Here is a 21312-nt window from a genome sequence, read left to right as displayed (position 1 = left end):
CCTCCCCAGGAGAAGCCCAACATAGACAGGACACCTCAGGTGTCCACTAGCCTCTACTAGTCACCTGATTCGGACTCTGCAGACAGTGACGGTTGCCCGTCTCATAAATGCAGACAAGGAATTGGCTCAAGGTGACCCAGCAGCCTGGCCATCACCTCTGTCTCTATGAAGGGGAAGCAGAGGCCTAGCTGTCTTCAGCATATGGCCCCTTCTCTTCTGTACCTAGATACACTCCCCATATATTCCTGAACAGTGGCACCAGTGCCACCCTGATCTGTATCTCTGATACAGCTTGCACATTTTCTGACTACCTATGGCTCAACCTAGGCATCTGCTACAGTCTGGATAAAGTTTGTGGCCATAAGCACTCACAGGTTGGAAGCTTGGTCCCCAGTATGGTGGGGGCACTAGGAAGAGGAGGGACCTTTAAAAGGTGGCAATATCAGGAAGTCTAGTTCTACTGGACACACTGGTTATAAAATAAGGGCTTTGTCTCATCCTTCTGGCTTCCTGTTTTATCATGGGATGTCTTCCCTTTGTATATTCATGCTATCTACAAAGATGTCACACAGCTAGAGCAATCCACATCATGGCAGGGACCATGCTTTTTGGACTGTTTCAAACCTGAGTTCGATAAGGCTCTTCTTAGTAGGGACCCAGCCTCTGCATTTTATTATACTAACAGAAAATTCACTACTGAAAGCTAATGAGGACCTCAACCATAAATGTACAGAGATGCAGATGTCCCCTCCTCCTCAGTGTCCCCTATCCCAGGAGGCCAAGAAATCAACTGCTCCCTGCCCATCCCAGACACAAGCAACCCATCAGCAGCAAGATCCAATGGTTTAATCTAAAACCCACTTCTCAGGCCTGCATGACCATTCAATCTCTCTGCTTCCACTGAGCCGAAGGCACCATCTCTTGTCCCCTGGACACAGCTGCAATGTCCTCCTGTTGATGCCCAGCCATGACTCTTGTCTGGTCACAATCCATTCCCCACCCAGCAGCCAAAAGAACTTTTTTAAAGTGAAGCAAACTCTACCACCCCCTTCCTGCGGCTGCTTACTCTTGGAATGAAACAAAACCCTTCTCGCTCCTGGAAGCCTACGTGTGTTGCTGCCCATGTGTCCCAGGCCTGCACCACACAGAACAAGGATGAGGCAGGACTCCATCTGAACGCCCAGGCTGTGCACAGAGAGGGGCTCATGCCACATCCCTCAGCCAGTGAAGAGATGGGGTGGGGAGGAGGAATGGAAGGAGGGAGAGCAGGTAAGGACATGGCCCACCTGTGCCCGCAGCATATTGAGGTTGCTGCCAGTCTGGGTGGGCTCCTCCACGGCCTCCAGCCATCCCTTAGGGGGCCGTGTATGTCGCAGCAACTTGATGTAAGCCCCGAAGATGTCTGCCTTGACGTTCTCCTCCCGCTCCTTGAAGCGGCGGATGAGCGCTGGTGCCAGAGTGCAGTGGAAGTCGGGCAAGAGGTCCGGACGAGAGCTGATCAGGGCGGCCATGCACTTGGCTGCTGCTCGGCGCACCTTCCAGCTCATGTCGTCATCGTCACTGTACTCATCCTCGCTCTCTGGGGAAGAGGAAGACACGAAGAGCCGTGTTCCTCAGCTCAGGGAAGAAGACAGGGGAGGTCCTACCCTGGGCTTTACCTTCTGAAGAGCAGTATTCACAGCCTACTGGCAATGCCCCCACCCAGTGAACACCTGGGGTGTGCTCAGATGGCATCACGCCCTTCGATCCACAATCTCTCCTGTGGGGCAAGGATCATTCCCCATCGCAGAGAACAGAACTGGGACCAAGAGACAAGAAGTGGCTTGACCCACTGTACAAATCTCTACACTTCAGCCACGGCCCTTCCTGCCTCCAGCTCCTTGTCCGACTACATCAACATCAAGGAAGGAAGGTGCCGGCATGCTAACTCAGGCCTGTAATCCCAGCATTTGAGAGGTGGGGTGGGAGGATCATGAGTTCAAGGCCAGCCTGGAATACTTAGAGAGACACCGTCCTCTTCCAAAAAAAGACTGACATGGACTCAAGTCTGCAGTGGAGACACAGAGCTTTCTTTCTGTGGCTCAGGTCTGGCCATTTCCAAAGAGTAAGGTGGCCTCCCTGTGGTCTTGGTGCTAACCTAGTCCTGGTCAATCAAAGGCCCTTATCTCAAAGGTGTTCAAACACCAAAGAATGGGTATGTGCGGCCTCTACTCCATAGGCCTGAGAGTCAGCAGATCACAACTCAACCAGAACAAAGGAGCTAATGGCCCCAGTTTACAGATGTCAAGACCAAGGCTCAGAGAAGGTGAGAGATCTCCTCAGGAAACATAGTTAGGAAACTGCAAAGCAGAGATTCAATCCTGTGGTGGTTCGAAAGAAAATGGCCCCCAAAGAGAGTGACACTATTAGGAGGTGTGGCCTTGCTGGAGGAAGTGTGTCACTGGGGGTGGGCTTTGAGGTCTCTTTTTCTCTAGCTTTCCCCAATGTGACAGTCAGTTGACTTCCTGTTGCCTGCAAGATGTATTACTCTCAGCTGCTCCCCATCATGATGACAATGGACTGAATCTCTCAAACTGTAAGTGAGTCATCCCAATTAAATGTTTTCTTTATAAGGGTTGCCGTGATGCTGGGTGGCGGTGGCGCACGCCTTTAATCCCAGCACTTGGGAGGCAGAGGCAGGTAGATCTCTGTGAGTTCAAGGCCAGCCCAGTCTACAGAGTAAGTTCCAGGATAGGCTCCAAAAGCTACACAGTTTAGAAACCCTGTCTCGAAAAACCAAAAGAAAAAAAAAAAAAAAAAGAGTTGCCATGTCCATGGTGTCTCTTCACATCAATAAAAACCCTAACTAAGACAGATCCTATCCATGTCACTAGAGGAGAATGGAAGGATCAGAGGTGACAAGGAGCACCTCTTTATCCTAGATCTGAGACCATGTGTTCCTACCATGCCACTCTGTTGACAACTAAGGCTCACACAGCAAAGAAATCTGGAGTACCTACAGAGGGCGTGTCCACTGGTCAGCTCAGCAGACAGCTCCTTTAATGGACCATGTGCCACCCCTCAAAAAATATCCCTAGCCCTCTGCTACCAGCAAGAAAATGCCCCAACTCCTCCTGGCTTAGCATTCAAGGCTCCAATATGCCTGTCTGATTTTTTTCAAGGCCCCACGAGGCCCTAAGTCCCTAGTCTCCATCTTTACACTGTTTTTAGGAAATCCAAGTGATGGACAGGACCTCAGGCCCAGAGGGAAGAGGCCACTGAGCCCCCACCTGGACTTTGCCCCTCCAAGTGCTCACCATTCTACCTCTAGCTTTGGCGCTGGGCTAAAAGCATCATCCCAAAAGCCATTTATAAAAATGGTAGCTTGCAGAGTCTGTCAGAGTTGGCCCATGTCCTGGCTAGGTCACTTGGTGTTTCCTTGTCTGAAATATGAGGATGATCACCGTTAGGTTTTTAGGGTCACTATGAGGAATATGAGGTAAGAGCTCGGAACACCAGTGGATGCTCAGGAAGTGATGATTAGAGTTGTCCCTGGGGACCTGTGGGAACCTGGACACCAGCATCTGAGGGTAGTCACACATACCCTACACACCCCACTCCCAGCTTTAAGTCACCTCTGAATACTTGTAACACCTGGTAAACTACAAACGCCCCAGTGCCAGTCATCTGTCTACACACTGAGCACAGACAAATGTCTTCCCAAGTATTCTGACCCCGGCTGTTTAACTGTGCAGGCACTTGAACACTTCAACACCTCACAGCTGGAGAGGAGCAGATCCGGCCCGGCAGGCCTGGTGTGGCCCCTGCTTTGGCTGCCGGGCCCTGCTCTCCCTCACAATAGGCTGTCCACCTACCTTGCTCACTGAATTCACTGTCCTCGGTCTCCATCTGCTCTTCGTCCTCATCACTGTCATGATGGTAGTTGGGGTCGTGCTTCATGTACCGGAGGCAGAGGTTGGTCACATTAGGTACATGAGGGTCCATCTCCTTGGGGCACCTGAGGGACAAGGAGGGGACGCCTCACTGGAACCCAGCATGGAAGAGCAAGGGTGGGGCCCAAAGAGAGGTGCCGGGACTGACTGTTTTGAGGCTGGCGTCCTGTCCCCGCATCCCTACCAACTCCCCACGGAGCTCCCCTGCCTGGCTTCTAGTGCAACAGGCGCCCTTACTTCCTTAGGAAGGCCTCAAAGGCCTGCAGGCAGGACTCTCTCAGCTCATCGTCATCCAGGTTGCAGAACTCCTCCACCAAGGGTACCAGGCGAGCCAGGTGGGCCCCTGCAGAGCCAAAGGGTCAATGAAGTAGCCACACCTTCCCTCAGTTACTAGCCCACAGCCTCAGCCCAATCCACCCCTGCAGGGCAGATTCAACTTAGAGGCAACGCACGCAAGCTGACTGGGGTCTAGCCTGGTTGCTACCTGTGTGCCATGGGGCTGCGGGCTGCTCGCAAGACTTCCTGACTGAGTCTACTGATCATCACGGCGTGGGGACCAACGGACAATGACTCAGGCAGAGCTTAGCTCCAGTCCCTGCCCAGATCAGGCACACAATAAGTAGGATGTGCACTTGGGTCACTGTCAGGGCTGTGCCTTATCCCTACTCTAGAGTGTGAGCTGCGGACAGGAGGACAAGAGGGAGCTCTGCCTGGTCCCCAGGCTTTAGAGCAGTGGTTCTCAACCTTCCTAACGCTGCGACCCTTTAATACAGTCAGTTCCTCATGGTGTGGTGACCTCCAGCCATAAAACTATTTTGTTGCTACTTCATAACTGTAATTTTGCTACTGTTATGAATCGTAATGTAAATACCTGCGTTTTCCAATGGTCTTGAACCACATGTTAAAAACCACTGCTTAGAGGCTACACTAGCCCTCTTCCAGCCATAACCTTCCCACACTGCAAGAAGGAACATGCTAAGCTGGAGATCCCTAAACATCCCTTCTAAATTTATATGTGTGCACACATATGTTGCCTTCAGAGGCCAAATAAGAGCATCAGATCTGTTGGAGCTGGAATTACAGGCAATATTGGCAGCCTGATGCCAGTGTTGGAACCTGAACTCTGGTCCTCATGACTGAGCAGCAAACATACTTAACCACTGAGCCATCTCTCCAGCTCCCTAGAAACTCCTTTATAGACTTTTTGAGGTCCTTGGAACCTCAGTGTCAGCCCAACCAAACATGAGCCCTAGTCTAAGCCTATGCAGCCTATTTCCCAGATCAATGCTCCTGAGGGTAGCCAAGGAGCAGCTGCTGCTAAGGCCCTTCTGGTGAGAGTCATGAGTTAGGAGGGACTGACTGGTGCTACCTCTACTCACGCTGTCGTGTTCTAACCTGCAACACCTGCCTAAGGTTGTTTGTGGCTAACATCGGACCTGATGAAGCCTCAGGTGGCTGCCTGAGGTAATAAGGCAGAGGCAGGGGTGGAAATGGGGGGAAGGTGGGAATGCTGAGTGTTTTGACTGTGATGTGGGTTCACAGTGTGTGCTTGCGTACACGTTAAACAGTGTGGCTAACTGTAGACCTATTATCCTCAATGAAAGCTTAAAGACTCCAAACCTGGCTCACACGTTAAGGTGAGCCTTCAGAGCAGAAGGCTCAAACACATTCTATGTAAGGGTTTGATATCATGACTTGGAGGACTGTCGCTAAGCCTCCACAGAAGTCACCTCCAGAAGGCCACAGCGGCGTAAGACCCGGAAAAGGAAAACTAGTTTGTGCCCCTGCTAGGGTTCAGTCCCCACCCACCAGGCCCCACTCAGAACTTTAGCCCCGGCCCCTCACCCAGGCGATGGCCGGCCTGGCGGCCCACGCTGCCCAAACACTGGATCAGGGTACGAATGGCTGCCGGGCTGGCGGGCGCGCGTGGGCCAGGCAGACGGTCCACCAGGTGGTCGGCGAGCTCCACGAAGAGGTCGGTGCTGCAGGAGGCTGCCAGGTGAGCCAGCGCCACAACGGTGCGCTTGCGGACCGCCAGGCGTGGGCTGCTCAGCTGGGGCAGCAGACAGTGCATCAGACTTGCATGGAAGGTGCCCAGTGGGGCGCCCAGCCTGGGGACAGGACGGGGAGTGTCAGGGCAGGCAGGCCACTGGATCTGCACCCCAGCCAAGACCCTGGGAAAGCGGCAAGGTACCCCTCCAACGTGAGGAGTGACTTAAGGGCTTACTACAGGAAAGAGACTGCCTTGTGAAGAAGGCTCGTGGGGTCAACAGCGGAAGTCGAAGACCGGAGCCCAGACGTCCAATCTCTCAGTGCAGGGAGGAGTGTGGTGGGTATGGGGGCTCTAGTGAGGATGTTCCAAATTCTCAGGAACCTGAGGTTTGCCTCAGCACCTACCCCAGAATCTATCCTCCTTCCTGCGACTGGAGTGGTATAAATTCTAAGACATTTGGTCACTTCCCTGCTCAGTCCTGCCATGGCTCCCCAGTGTCCTCCGGATAAGCTGGGCTCTGAACTCAAGGCAAGAGACAACCCTCAGACAGTTTCTCCGCAGGCAGAACCTGGCTCTGCGCGGCCACTTTGTTCTCCACAGTCAAACCAGCTCTGGGTGAGTGTGATCCCACAATGACCTGAGGCCTTTTCTCTTCCTGCTCTGCTGCCCTCCATGACCTCGCTGTCCTGTGTCCAGCTCAGATCACCCTGCTGCAGTCTTTACCTATTTATTCATCTACTGTGTCAAAGGGGTCTATGCTGGAAGTCAGGCCATAAGGCAGACTTTGGCCTTACGGAGCTCATGATTGAGGGGTGCCTTTCAAGTACCACAAACTCAACATGCCCAAATGGAACCCATCACCTCCTACTGCACCCACGTGCTCCTGGAACACCCCTACCCCAATCCTCTATCTCCTGGTTTCTAAAACCTATAGGGCCATCCTCTAGTCTGCCTACTCCAGATCCTGTGGTGTCTACCTCTTTCAGACAACCTATGGAAGCCAAGCCAGGCCTAGGGCCACAGGCCTATAATCTCACCAGCTGGGAAGGCTGAGGCAGAAGGAATACAGGTTTAAGGCCAGTCTGGGCTGCAGAGTGAGTTCAAGGCCTGCCTGAGCAACTCTGAGAGACAGAGTCTTAAAAATAAAAAGTAACAGGGGCTAGAGACATATCTCAGTGGTCGAGTTCTTCCCCAGTATGGATAAAGCCCTGGGTTCAATCCCACCACAAATATAAAAACAAAGATGCTCCTCTCTAGCCTGCCTGTCCAGATTACAGAAGGAAAGAGCAAGGAAGGCAGAGGTGTGTCCTTGGGGCTCCTGCTCGGCCCTCCAGCCTCATCGATGCACACGGCTTCCACAATCAGCTCACCATGCAGGAGCCCTGGGCTCAAGTCTGTTAGAACCCAGAGCAGAGACTGCTTAGGTCATGATCATATGCCACTGATACTGTGGACAGGCCCCAGGCTAACCCCTGAGTAATGGATACATATCAATCAATAGGCCCCTCACTCCTTCCTCCAAATCCAAGATTCCCTCCCCATCCCTGGATCAGAGATGGCCAGATTACAGGCATCAGCTACAGACTATTATCACCCACATGGCATAGAAACTCTCAACTCCTCTGAAACCTTTGAGGGACCCCTCTGCCACATGGGCCTGACCTCTGAGCAGAGACCACCATACTGTCTTTCCATGCTATGAAAAACTCTTCTAATCTTTTTTTTTTTTTGAGACAGAATTTCTCTGTGTAACAGCCCTGGCTGTCCTAGAACTCGCTTTGTATACCAGGCTGGTCTTGAACTCACAGAGACCCACCTGTCTCTGCCTCTGGAGTGCTAGGACTAAAAGCATGTGCCACCATGCCCAGCCCTTCTACTCTTAATCAAAAAGATAATCTGGGGTTCTCTTGAGCCCACAACCCAAAACCTTTCACAATCCTCCCCTGCTTCTGCTCTGTGATGCCCTCAGCTCCAGTAAGGAGCCCTCCAGAAGCTGAGCTAGGGCCTTTTGAGTTTGGGCCCTGCACCTGACCTAACCACTCACCTATTATATTCAGTTGGCCACTTGCCTGTCAATTCCCCAGGAGTAATGCAGGCCCATCTCTAGGCTAACACTGGTTTTTCCTGCCCCCAAAACAAATGCATAAGCCATGGGAGGTTTACTGACTGTGTGACCTTGAAGCTAATGACCGCCCATAGTGTGACATTACTGCATGCAGGCCACTCATCACAGTCTTGACTGTCTCCTCCTTTCTTGCCCAAAGTGGCCTGGCTCACCTGCTCAGCATGTCAGAGAGGATGTCCAGGGCTTCCAGCTGCACAGCCACGTCCTCCTGCTGGGCAATGGCACTGGTGAGCTGGCCTGTGATCTTGCGGCACACATTGATAGCCAGCCCTGAGCCTGTGCAGGGCACAAGTGGGCAGGGTAAGGCTTTGGACTGGGAGGGCAGCCCCCAACTCTGGCCTGCTTGTACTCTGGTTGTATTTCTGAGCCCACATCCCCCAGAAGTTAGTGTTCTAGGAAAGCCTGAGCTTCAGTGGTCCACGGTTGACCCAAGTCTTAGGGAACAACTACAGCGTCAGCCAGGGGAGCGGACAAACTGACGGCTGAGCTGCTGGCCGGCTCACACAATTCTACCAGGGAGGGGACATGTAAACACTTCCTTTCCCAACCCCTTTCAGCTGGCAGTGGCCAGTGGGATAGAATGACTTCGGAAAATGTGTCTTTTCTTACACACACAGGAGAGAGCACATGGACGAAGAATGAGACCCTGTGGGTCTAACCACTGCTACAAGAATGGGAGCAGCCGGGCCCAGCACACACAAGCCCTTGCATTTGACTTCTAGCATTACTACCAGGAAAAAGGAGGAAGAGGAAGAGGAGGAAGAAAAAGGAAGGGGAGAGGAAGAAGGAGGAGAAGAGGAGCAATAGCCATCCCTCCAGAGAGATCATGGCAAGTCTTTAAGCTACCACGAGTCTACGCTCTTTACTTGTGGCTGGAAGCATTCCTAACAAACAGGCAGTCATGAATTTCAACTGACCTGGGTCTGAATTCTTTACCACGAAAGAACCCCAAGTAGGTCCTTTTACTCCTCTGGGCCCTCCCTCCCTCTTTCTCTTTTATTTTGAGACAAGGTCTCACTATTTAGCCCTGGCTGTCCTGGAACTATGTAGATCAGGCTGACCTCAAACTCATACTGGTCCATGGCCTCTACTTCCAGAGTGCTGGGATTAAAGGCATGGGCCACTACTTAATAAAGATATTTAATACAGGTATTAGCACTCAGTGAAGAGAAATAGAGGCATGCAGAAGGCACACCATGAACATAGGTGTTCTTCCCAGAGAAGAATCACCTGGCCCCAGTATATGAAACATAGCTGGGTTGAGCAGCAGCACCAAGGCCTGGGTACCTGTGGCAGCAGGAGGCAGCTCTGAGAGGATGGTCTTTAGGCCAATGCCAGCGATGTCCCGGAGCTGCTCTTTGTCTGACCGCATGTTGGCACAGAGGGTGTCCACAATGGTCTCCACTTGGTACTCCTTCACTTTGCCCACCAAGGGACCCAGGCTGAAGCAGAGGGAGGAAGGGAGAAGGACCCAAAAGCTCCAGGCATGCCTTAAATCCTGCTCTCTGCTTTGGTCCCCTCAAGCTTGTGGGGACACACATGCTGAGGAAAGACCTCAGCTCAAAAGAGGACCCTTTCCTACTAGGCAAGCGGTGCATCCCAAGACGATGGTTTGCATCTCACCACCCTGTGGCTCCATGTGTCCAAAGCAATGTTTTTCACACCTGAGCTGGTGTCATATAGGGAATTACTAAACACAGACTGTTGGGACACCCCAGAAGGTCTAAGTGGGGCCTTCCAATGTATGTCTAACTGGTTTTCCCTTGCTGATGCAGGTCATCAACCTGAGATCTGGAACCTCATTTCTCAAAGCCTGGTAGCAGATCGTCACCTGGGGACCTGTCAGAGTCACAGAACCCCTTCTGCAGGCTTTCACACCCCTCCCATCTCCCCTTCCCTACTTCCCTTCCTATTTCCTGGATAACCTCCCACATAACTTAGATTTGAACTCTTGGTGCAGGGTCTACCTCTGAGGAATGCTGGCTAAGCGTCTGACCCTATTGTTGTCCCCAAACTGCCTGGTACTTGTCACAGGCCGCACCTTAGGGGCAGTGGCCCTCCCCCAGCCACCCCAGCCACCCCAGCCCCCCCAGCCCACTCACCACTTGACGGCCAGGTTCTGCACCTCCCCGCTCCTGTCCTCCAGGAGCCGTAGCAGCGTTCTCACCACCCTGCGCTCGCTGTCCTCATCCAGCTGGATGGAGTCTTTCTGCAGCTCTGCCATCAGGTCACTGGTAGCCATGAACCTGGTGAGGGGCGGGAGGGGAGGAAGAGGGCTGTCCTGCAGCTCCCGGGCCTGACAGATTGGTGGATTAGAGTTCCCCAGGAGAGAAGCTCAGTGCAAGAGTTCAAAGGCATGTGGGTAACCAGGGCTATGGGCAGGGCTGCATCACCTCAACTAGACCAACTACCACAGGGTGGGAGACTGGCTTAATGCTCGTGGTATGGGGGTGGGGGGCTCCTGCCACTGCCACTGCAAAAATGGGAACTTGGGCAAGTCACTTGTCTTCTCTCAGCTTTAGTTTACCTGTATGAAAAATGGGGATGAGGGGGCTGGAGGTGGCTCAGTGTCTAAAAACACTCGCTGGCTGGGTAGTGCTGGTGCACACCTTTATCCTTGAAACTGACATTATCTTTGTCATAGATTGTTGGCATTTAGTGTTCAAGCTTCCTTTTTTGTTTTGTTTTGTTGTTTTTTATTTTTCGAGACAGGGTTTCTCTGTGTAGTTTTGGTACCTGTCCTAGATCTTGCTCTGTAAACCCAGGCTGGCCTTGAACTCACAGAGATCCTCCTGCCTCTGCCTCCCGAGTGCTGGGAATAAAAGTGTGCGCCACCACTGCCCGGCAGTGCACACCTTTAATCTAAGCACTCAGGAGGCAGAGGCAGGCAGATCTCCGGGTTTGAGGCCAGCCTGGTCTACATAGAGAATAGCAAGACAGCCAGGGATACACAGAGAAACCTTGTCTCAAATAAATAAATAAATAAAACAAAAAAAGAATTAGACTTGGGCTCTAATTATAGGGTTGTGGAGTCCACAATACACACCCAGTAAATGGCATACATCATTCACATCTCACAGTAATAGGAGGTTCATGAATGCCTGAGTATGCGATAGACAATTTCATGGCAAAGTCAGGTGTGGAAAAGAAGCACCATCTGTCTAAAGCAGAGATGAACCCTGTTCAGACACCCTGCCCTAAGCAAGCATCTAAATCTGAGCCCCTCATCCAAAGGATTTGTTCATCACGGCAAGCCCCACCCCAGCCTCTTAGCCCACAGGTGAAGACTCTGAGCTAAGAATGTGTATTTCCAAATTCCTAGAGACATTCAGGGTCACAAACCTGCTTTTTTGTCTGTTTGGGTTTTTTGTTTGTTTGAGATAAGTTTCACAGGGTAACCCTGGCTGGACTGGAACTTACTCTGTAAACCAGGCTAGACTCAAAAGTCACAGAAATCCCCCTGCCTCTGCCTCCCAAGTGCTAGAATTAAAGTCATAGGCCATTATGCCTGTTGAGTCATGAACACTTTAAAAGCCACATGGATGGGCAACTGGCAATAGTTTGATATTTTGGAGACGAGAGCCAACAGCTGACCCAAACATTCCTAAGCCATAGGACCAGAGCCAAGGGCTTCACCCACCCCCAGGGTCCTAAGATCTAAAAAAAACCAGGCTTGCTGCTCTGTCCTGATCATTTGGCTTGCAATGGGAGTTCAAGTCAGAAAGCAGCAAAGAATGAGGCTGAAGGGGCCTCACGGGACATCATTCCTACTGAAAGGAAGAGGGCAGGGCAGGGGACTCAACTAGCCGCCCTCAGCTGTGTCCAGGTTGTAGACCTGTTTTCCCAGGTTGAATTACTCATCAACATCCGAACACCATTAAAGTGACTTCTAATTCCTGGAAAAAAGATCTCAGTCCGACTGCGTCTCGACCTAATGCAGTAACTGCAGATGACAAGTGCCCTTTCTCCAGAGCAGCCATTCCCCCAGGCCGCCATGCTTGCTGGCACCTGCTGGCACCTCGTGGAAGAGATGCTATAAAGAGGCGTCCAGAGAAAGCCTGCTTCCTGCCGCAGCCTCCCGGGGTAAAATCTGTCTCGAGTGGAGTGGGGCCACCCACAGAGCCTGGAGGGACCCTGTCCATGCCACCATTTCTTAATTTTAACAGCTCGATCAGCCCAAAGCTGCTGAGAGAAGGCAGGAAGCTGAGCTGAAGGAGAGGAAGGTATTGTTGCTGTCCCATCCACCACCCAGGCGCTTTAACGTAAAGGATGTTTGTGTTTGGGCCTTTCTGAATTTCTGAAGGATGGGGCCCAGATGGGCCTGGCAATCCTGAGAATATGTTCTAGGAAGCACAGAATGGGCCCAACAACCAGGGAATGTGCCTGTCAAACCCCTATTCATCACTGCCTCCGTTAGAGTTTCTATTGCTGTGATTAAAGAGCATGACCAAAAGCAACTTGGGGAGAAAAGGGTTTCAGCTTATGCAGTCCCTCACTGAAGAAAGTCAGGTCAAGAACTCAAGGCAGGAACCTGGAAGCAGGAACTGAGACAGAGGCCATGGCAGTTTAAAGGTGTGCAGCGCCATGCCTAGAGAGGCCATGGAGCAACGCCGCTTACTGGCTTGCAACCCATGGTGCTTTTAGCCAACCTTCTTATACACCCCAGGACCACCTGACCAGGGTTGGCATCACTCAGAGTGGTCTGGGCCCTCCCCCATCAATCACTAAGAAAATCTACCACAGTCTCATCTACAGGCAAACCTTATGGAGGCATACTCTCTTCTCAGATAAGTTTAGTTTGTGTCAACCTTACAGAAACTAGCACACCCATCAAGAGTGTAACTCAAACATTTCTGTCTCAGGGACAATACTGATCAATGCGATATGCACATACCTAAGCATTACGGTTTCCCTAGGCAGGTCATGTCGGGACCTTGCACCCTTCCATCACAGCACTTCTCTCCTGTACAGCAATGAACGTGATAGAGCACTTCATAGACCATCTCTCTCTCTCTCTCACACACACACCTGTGCACACATATACCCATATGTGTGCGTACACATGCTTGGCACCCAGCAGGTTCACCTCTGACACTCCAAGCTTAACAAAAAACAGGCCTGACAAGGGAGAAGAGTGAAGGCAGGAGGGAGTTCATGCTCAACAGACCTTAGCGTCAAACAGCCTTGTGGAAACCCGAACCCAGAAATCAACATTCACAAATAAGCCTCAGCATTTCAGACGCCTGAGTTCTGCAGACCTCACTCTCAGAGGAGACGCCCCAGTGCTGGGGTGGTAGTGATAATTTGATAGGCTAGGACTCCAAAACAGAGTGGGCCTTTAAGTAAACATGCTTGTCTTGCCTCTGTCAGTGGGGTAAATTTTAGCCAGCTGCCTCCTTAACTCCTTAACTCTGGAAATTTTCTTTGCCCCTCTCCCACAGCATCCTCGAGGGTTTTATCTTAATTATTGAATTATTTATTTATTTATTTTGGAGACAGGGTTTCTCTGTGTAGCCTTGGCTGTTCTGGAACTCCCTCTGTAGACCAGGTTGGCCTCGAACTCACAGAGATCCACCTGCCTCTGCCTCCTGAGTGTTGGGATTAAAGGCGTGCACCACCACCACTCGGCTTTCCTTGAGGGTTTTAATAGGTCAACCCAAGACAAGCAGGCTCAAAGAGGTTACAGAGCACCAGAGAACAGCGTGAGATGGATCTCCTGCCTCCTCAAACTGTATTGTGTTACCACAAAAAAGATTCAGAAATTCCTGCCTAATCTCTTGAGCCTCTGATTTTCCCTGTCAGAGTCTGAGCCCCAACAAAACTAGGAACCAAGGCTTCCTGTCCTTTGCCTGGAACCGTAGTCAGTCACTCCCCTCTGGGAACCACAGGCCATGGTCTCCTGAAATCCGAGAGGCAGCACCATTGGGACACTGGGCCACATGGTGCCTGGACAGCTGGCCAGGGGACTCAGCCTCCTGGTATTCAGACTTTTAAAAATAGACGCTATTCTCATATGCTCAGGGTGGTTTTAAGTGTCCTCGAGGCTGCTGGCAGGGACAGGCTGAAAGGGCCAACTCCCCGATTCAGAGGCCCAGGAGATGGTCCCTCAGCTCTGTCAGGGCATGTAAACCAAAGCCCCCTCCAGGCCTCTGGAGAACAGGAAGGAGGGGACAAAAGAACACTCCACAGGACCTACCCTGTCTCCCTGCACAGGCAACCAACCACAGGAGACCACAGGTAGCACGGCAGAAACACAGATAGAGGTGCCTGGTCCTGCATGGAGTGCAGAGGCATCCTGGTAACAACTCAGTGGGAGCCAGCAGTGAAGATGAGATGCTTAGTCAAGGTCCGGAGAGTGAGAGTGTGCAGAATCACACGGGCAACCATTCACAAAGCACTTACCTGGTACCTACACCATAAACAGGAGCTAAAGTTCAGAGGGGGTGGAGTAATTTGCCCATCACTTATAGAGCCAGTAAGTTATGGCTGCCAAGATCTGAAGCCAGGGCTAAGGGTCCAAAGCCCTATTACCACCATGGGGCTTGGGGCAGCAAAGAGATTTTGAGGACTAGTTTTACAGGACAAAGGAGGGGTCAGACCACGTGAGCAGGCTTCAGGCCCCTCCAGGCTAGATTCTGGACATCACTAAGACCTCCACCTCTGCTTGGTCCTACCTTTGCCATTGTGCCCAGGCCCTTCGTACCCCCAAACCTCAGTTTCCCTGTTTGTAAAAGTGACAGAAGACTCAGCCGGGTGGTGGTGGCGCATGCCTTTAATCCCAGCACTCGGGAGGCAGAGCCAGGCGGATTGCTGTGAGTTCGAGGCCAGCCTGGTCTCCAAAGCGAGTTCCAGGAAAGGCGCAAAGCTACACAGAGAAACCCTGCCTCGAAAAACCAAAAAAAAAAAAAAGTGACAGAAGACTCAGTAGGTGCAATGTCCTGTCAACTTGGAGGTACAGAACTGGCTATCGGATCATAGGCCAACCCTTTTTGTCACTGAGCCTGTTTCCCCTGCAAGATAGGGCTGCACCAGATGTTCCCATCCTTCTTGGCGGCTCTGTTCCGCTGTTTCTGGGATGCTCGGAGAGAAGGACGGGAGAAAGAGAATGGAGGAGAGACAAGGCCCTCACCCCAACCTTTGCTTCCTGCCTCTAAGCCATGCTTAACCGAACATCTCGGGAGAGGAGGGAATGAGAAGGATGGGATGGTAATGGGCCGGGGAGAAGAGGGAGGGGATGAAGAGAAAAAAGAGGAAAGAAAGAAAAGTTCGGGTTAGTAGTCCCGGCAGGGGTACAGGCTGGGAGGATGGGGTAACCTAGAGACGGGGTAGAAGTCCGGGTATCAGAAAGGGATAGCCCTAGGATGGAGGTGGCGCAGAGTGGGGGGCTGTTTTAGTGCGCGTCAAAGGAGGTCAGCCCTGGGATCCCAAGGAGAGGCGGATGGGAACTTCACTGGAGGGCCTGGGGGGCCCCAGTGTAGGGGACCTGAGGGCCCAGCTCGGCAAAGGCGGGAAGAGGTTGGGGGCGGGGCTGCTGCAGCAGGGCTGCAGGCCCAGCCAGGCCCAGGCGAAGAGGCCGGGGGCACCCGCGGGGGTCTGCAGGGGGTCGGGGGGCGGCCAGAACGGGCTGAGGCCCCTGAAAAGGAGCCCCGGACCGCCGCAGGGCGCACCTGAAGTCCTTGTCGCTGGACGTCATCTTCTCCAGCAGGCTGGAGATGTGGAAAGCAGCGGTACTCATGCTGGCTGCGCCGCGGTCCGCGGGCGGGAATGAATATGGCGGCGCGGCCTCCCCTCTCCTCAGCCACGCCCCCTCCCCTCAGCCACGCCCCTTCGGTCACCCTTACCCCTCCTGTCCTGGGAAGGGCTGGACTGCAGGACCTGGCCTCTTCTCCTGGGGAGCTCTGCTCAGCATGGCCGTGCATACTCCAGAGACAGGGAACTCACCATCGAGCACGGACCACCCCTCTCCTGGTTCTGCCTTGTGAAACTTTGACCTTGCTCAATGGCATGCATGCATGCGTGGACGTGGGATGGCAGTCCCAGGTTCCACTAGGCATCACTTCTCTGAGCCTCCACTTTCCCATCTACAATCATTCAGGAAACAGGAGCTCTTAAGCAAAGCTAGTCAAGCAAGCCTAAGCACCCCTCGCTGGACTTTTGAGTCCCCGTGGCGGCCTGTCCAGAGCCAGCCTCATGTGGAGGGCGCATTCAATCATACCAGGCCCTCACCCTGTCCGGATGAGTTTTTTCATTTTACAATGAAATTTTACAATGAGGTTACTAAACAACAGCCCTTTCCCTGAAGTTGATCACAGTTTTCCCCAATTAGGAGTGTGTGTGTGTGTGTGTGTGTGTGTGTGTGTGTCTGTCTGTCTGTCTGTCTGGTTTTTGTTTGTTTGTTTGTTTGTTGTTTTTGAGACAGGGTTTCTCTATGTAGCTTTGGTGCCTGTCCTGGAACTCACTCTGTATCTCAGGCTGGCCTCGAACTCACAGAGATCCACCTGCCTCTGCCTCCCCAGTGCTGGGATTAAAGGTGTGCGCCACCACCGCCCGGCAGGAGGACTCTTAATACCGAACAGGAAGCTTGGCTTCAAATCTCTGTAGGCTGCTTCTAGCTTGGTGGCCTTGGGAGACTCACACAACCTCTCTTGGTTATTTTTAGTCACAGCCCAATATGTTTCTTTCTTTCTTTTTTTTTTTTCATTTTTTTCTTTTTTCTTTTTTGTTTTTTTGAGACAGAATTTATCTGTGTAGCTTTGGAGCCTGTCTTGGAATTTACTCTGTAGCCCAGGCTGGCCTTGAACTCACAGACATGTACCTGGTTCTGCCTCCTGAGTTCTAGGATTAAAGGCACGTGCCACCACTGCCTGGCCCAATATGTTCCTTTTATTTATCTTTTTTGTTTTGTTTTTCAAGACAGAGTTTCTCTGTGTAGTCATTGCTGTCCTGAAACTCACTCTGTAGACCAGGCTAGCCTGAACTCACTGATACCCGTCTGTCTCTGCCTCTGGAGTGCTGGGATTAGAGGTGTGCACCACCACCCAGCAAGAAACTTTTATCTTAAATGTATTAAAATTTCTTTTTTGGTACTGCTCTACCACTGAACTACACCCCCAGCTTTGTAAAAGGAAATTTCTGGGGTCAGGATGGCTCATGACTGTAATTCCAGAATTTGGCAGGTGAAGGCAGGAGGATCAAAAGTTCAGTCTCGGCTACATAGATCCTGTCATTAAAAACAAAAACAAAGCCGGGCAGTGGTGGTGCACGCCTTTAATCCCAGCACTCGGGAGGCAGAGGCAGGGGGGATCTCTGTGAGTTCGAGGCCAGCCTGGGCTACCAAGTGAGTTCCAGGAAAGGCGCAAAGCTACACAGAGAAACCTTGTCTCGAAAAACCAAAAACAAACAAACAAACAAACAAAAAAACAAAACAAAAACAAAAAGCCAAAAAACAAAAGCAAACAAATAACATCAAAAAAAAAAAAACCTGCTGGGTAGGTGGCACACATCTTTAATCTCAGCATTCAGGAGGCAAAGGCAGGCAGATATCTGTGAATTTGAGGCCTGTCTGGTCTACAGAGCAAGTTCTAGGAATAGCCAGGACTACACAAAGAAGCCTTGCCTCAAAAAAATAAAAAACAAAACAAAACAAAAAAGTAAAGAAAAAAATAAAAGGATGTTTTATGACATCTGTTTTCCTGCCCCTAATACAACCTCTCTTCCTCTAAGTGACTGAACAGTGGTTGCAAGTCCCTAAGCCTTGGGACAGGAAGATGAGCTCTACATTTCTCCTAGTCTCCTGTTCCTGCCTCAATCACACCACCCATCTGGCCATTCCAGAAAAAGGTCATTTTTCATGAGTGGGGAGGGGAGACAGCCCTTCAGAGGACTGTGAATACTCTCAGGAAGGAATATAGCAATCACCTGGCACCTTGCAAATGACAGTGAAGCCAAAATTGAATCTTTTTTAATTTTATTGTTATTATTATTTTTATTTCATGTGTACGAATGTTTTGCCTGCACATATGTATACGGACCATGTGTGTGCAGTACCCACAGAGGCCAGAAGAGGGCAATAAAACCCAAGGAACTGGAGTTATCAACTGTTGTGAGCTGCCATATGGGTGCTGGGAGCAGAACCCAGAACCTGTGCAAGAGCAGAAAATGTTTTTAACTACCAAGCCATCTCTCCAGCCTTCTTTTTTATTTTTTACAACATTAGACTGATGCAAGCAAAGGTTGCTACTTTACTCCTCTGGTAAACCCTGTTTACAGTTCAGAGCTTCAGAATTCTACTGAGTGCTCACGGGATTCTAATTATGATAGAGGGAATGTTAACATCTTGTTTGTGTTGGATTAAAGCATGCATTTTCTAACTGTGGGGTGCAGCATCTTGCTGTATTCTGTCAAGCTTTTTAAAGGAATTTAAAGGTTTTTTTGTTTTATTTTATGTATATGAATGTTTTGCTTGCATGTATGCCCATGCACCATGTGCATGCTGTGCCAAAAGAGGTCAGAAGAGGATATCAGGTCCCCTGAAACTGGAGATACAGATGGTTGTGAACCACAGTGTGGGTGCTAGGAATTGAAGCTAGGTCCTTTGCTAGAGTAATAAGTGCTCTAAACCATGAGCCCTCTTTCCACCCAGCTTCCTTTAAAAAAAATTCCTTTAATCTCAGCACTCAAAAATAATAATAATAAAATAAAGTCAGAATTTATTTTTTTTTTTTTTTTGGTTTTTCAAGGCAGGGTTTCTCTGTGTAGCTTTGCGCCTTTCCTGGAACTCACTTGGTAGCCCAGGCTGGCCTCGAACTCATGGAGATCCGCCTGTCTCTGCCTCCCGAGTGCTGGGATTAAAGGCATGCGCCACCACCGCCCGGCAGAATTTATTTTCTAAATCTATATTTCTTGTTTGTTTGTTTGTTTGTTTGTTTTTCAAGACAGAGTTTCTCTGTCCTGGAACTGGCTCTGCCCTGGCTGTCCTGGAACTCACTCTGTTGTAGGTGGAGTTTTTCCATTGGGACTGCTGGCCAGCTCCTAAACAACCACACAGAGACTTAATATTAATTATAAATGCTTGGCCAATTGTTCAAGCTTGTTACTAGCTAACTCTTGCATTTTAAATTAGCCTATATTTCTTATCTATGCTCTGCCACATGGCTTGGTACCTTTTCTCAGTACAGCAAGCTCATGTCCTTCTCTCCACATTTCCTTGTGATTCTGAGAGAGTCCTCCTCTTCTTCTTCATGCTCTCTTTTTGTCTGCAAATCCTGCCTAACCTCTATCTGTCCAGCTATTGGCCAGTCAGCTTCTTTATTAACCCAATCACAGTGACATATATTCACACAGTATAAAGGATTATCCCACACTCTGTAGACCAGGCTGGATTCAAACTCACAGAGATCCACCTACCTCTGCCTCTCGAGTGCTGGCATTAAAGGTGCGTGCTGCCACTGTCTGGCAATAAAATCTATTCATTTGATCTAAGTGTTACAAAATTTAAATTTTCATCACTATTATTTCTTCTAGATGTTTTTAATGGAACTTCTAGATGTTCAACAGCCAAGCTTAAAGGCTAAAATCAATACGATAAAGAGACAAAGAGGGCAGCTAGTTTTTGGCCCTTGACCTCCAAAGTCAGTTAGGTCTCAGGGGACCACCTAAAAAGGGTTCTAAAGTGCCACTCAGGCATTTGAACACTCGGTCCCCAGTGGGTAACCTGTTTGGGAAAGCTTAGGAGGTGCAGTCTTGATGAAGAGACTATGTCCATAGGGGTAGACTTTGACAGAACAGAGTCTTACCCTACTTCCGGTGTGCTGTCTCTGACAGACGCGATCTCTGAACTTCCTGCTTCTGTCCCTATGCCTGCGGCTTGCTGCCATGCTTTCTGGTCATGGTGAACTCCTGTCCCTCTGGAACCGTAAAGCCAAATAAACTCTTGCTTCTATTAATTGCCTAGGTCATGGTGTTTTATCACAGTTACAGGAACCTAATTAAAATGAAGGTCACAGGGCCAAGCTCACAGCCAGAGTGGAAAGAAGCTGACCTGAGTCAGATGGAGCAGGCAGGGATGCAGAAAGGTAAGAAACTAAAGTCATGCCTGCCCCACCTCCAACTAGGTTTAGACTCTGGGGATCAAACTGCTTCTAATAACAGGTGACTGCATTTGACCTGTGGGAAAGTCAGAATCTCATCCTCCTGTGACTATTCTTTGTTCTGTGTTGCCTGTGTGGAGACACCATGATGAGTACTGTAGAATTGGAAGGTGAACAGGTCTCCCATCCCTGATGTCTCAACCCTACAGGAGACACGGGTTTCAGACCTCCTGTTGATGAATGGCTAATGTGGAGGCTGGTGCTTTGAGGAGCAAGAAGGAGCCATTGAAAGAGGTCTGCTAGCCCAAGGAATGGGGTCTCTGGAATCTGAACAGGGTCCTCGGCTGATCTCCTGGTCCAGACTGCACCTTAAGAAACTTGCTAGCCATTGAATAATGAGGTCCAGAAGGGATACAGTCCGTCACGCCGCAGGAGGCTGGGGGCTGGACTAGCAGTCAGGAGGCAAAGAGATAACATTTCACATGTGCACAGGAAGTAAAATTCTGCCTTCCTTTTCAATAACTGAGGTTCTAGGGTGGCTTCAGAGGTGTCTCGGGTGTGATTATAATCTGAAAAAGTAAAACCACTACGGTTCCACAAGGGATTCAGAACATGCCTTTTCCTGTAGATGGGGTTTCTGTGCGATTCCTAGAAAACTAGATTTATGAAAGGTCTCCAGTTGGGGGTTTAAGGGTCACACTGGGGTGGATTGTCTTTGGGGGTAAAAAAATGTATTAAGAGAGTTATTAATGCCATGGACAGACAGACAGATAGCGTGCGGCAGGAGCTCTTATGAGAATTCTGGCCCAGGAGGCAGAGTGGCAGAGTGTGTGTGTGCTTCTTATAGGTCTCAGAGACAGAGGCCCAGTTTCACAGGCTCTCGCTGAGTCATAAGCAGCAAGGGAAGGAAGGGATGTGTTGCTCTGAGGACGTGGGGGAGGAGAGGCACTCCCAGGTGAGGTGTTTTCATTACACAGATGGTGTGCCAGGCAGGGATGCGCAGTAGCCCTCTCATACTCTGGAGGCTGGCAACTTGAGGCCTGTACACTTCCGTGAGGAACTGCAGCTGGTGACTGTCATTCTCCTGGAATCTGGGTACCCGAGGAGTCTGTTGACAGACTTATACATAGGCTCTGGGTAGGGGCTTTGCCATTTCCTTTACAGCAGCTACAG

The 21312-nt window shown here is 50.6% G+C and overlaps 1 protein-coding gene across 1 annotated transcript in view; it reads right to left on the bottom strand.

The window, feature by feature from the left end:
* The window catches only part of Cand2 (cullin associated and neddylation dissociated 2 (putative)), a 28738-nt gene extending 12915 nt beyond the window's left edge, over nt 1-15823 (bottom strand). The window contains exons 1-8 of the mRNA XM_052720284.1: nt 15718-15823; nt 10153-10296; nt 9338-9492; nt 8203-8326; nt 5778-6043; nt 4170-4275; nt 3855-3997; nt 1287-1579 (exon numbers count right to left, since the gene is read on the bottom strand). Of these exons, the coding sequence (XP_052576244.1) occupies nt 1287-1579; nt 3855-3997; nt 4170-4275; nt 5778-6043; nt 8203-8326; nt 9338-9492; nt 10153-10296; nt 15718-15785 (1299 nt within the window). The 5' untranslated portion in view covers nt 15786-15823. The remainder of the gene's footprint in view (nt 1-1286; nt 1580-3854; nt 3998-4169; nt 4276-5777; nt 6044-8202; nt 8327-9337; nt 9493-10152; nt 10297-15717) is intronic.
* Nucleotides 15824-21312: the final 5489 nt, after the last annotated feature.

The sequence above is a fragment of the Peromyscus californicus genome, unplaced genomic scaffold (genome assembly GCF_007827085.1).
Source record: "Peromyscus californicus insignis strain IS unplaced genomic scaffold, ASM782708v3 Scaffold_6__1_contigs__length_162567912, whole genome shotgun sequence".
Classification (NCBI taxonomy): Eukaryota; Metazoa; Chordata; class Mammalia; order Rodentia; family Cricetidae; genus Peromyscus; species Peromyscus californicus.
Note: the sequence above shows the minus strand (reverse complement) of the source record. Positions and strands in the feature narration are given on the sequence as shown.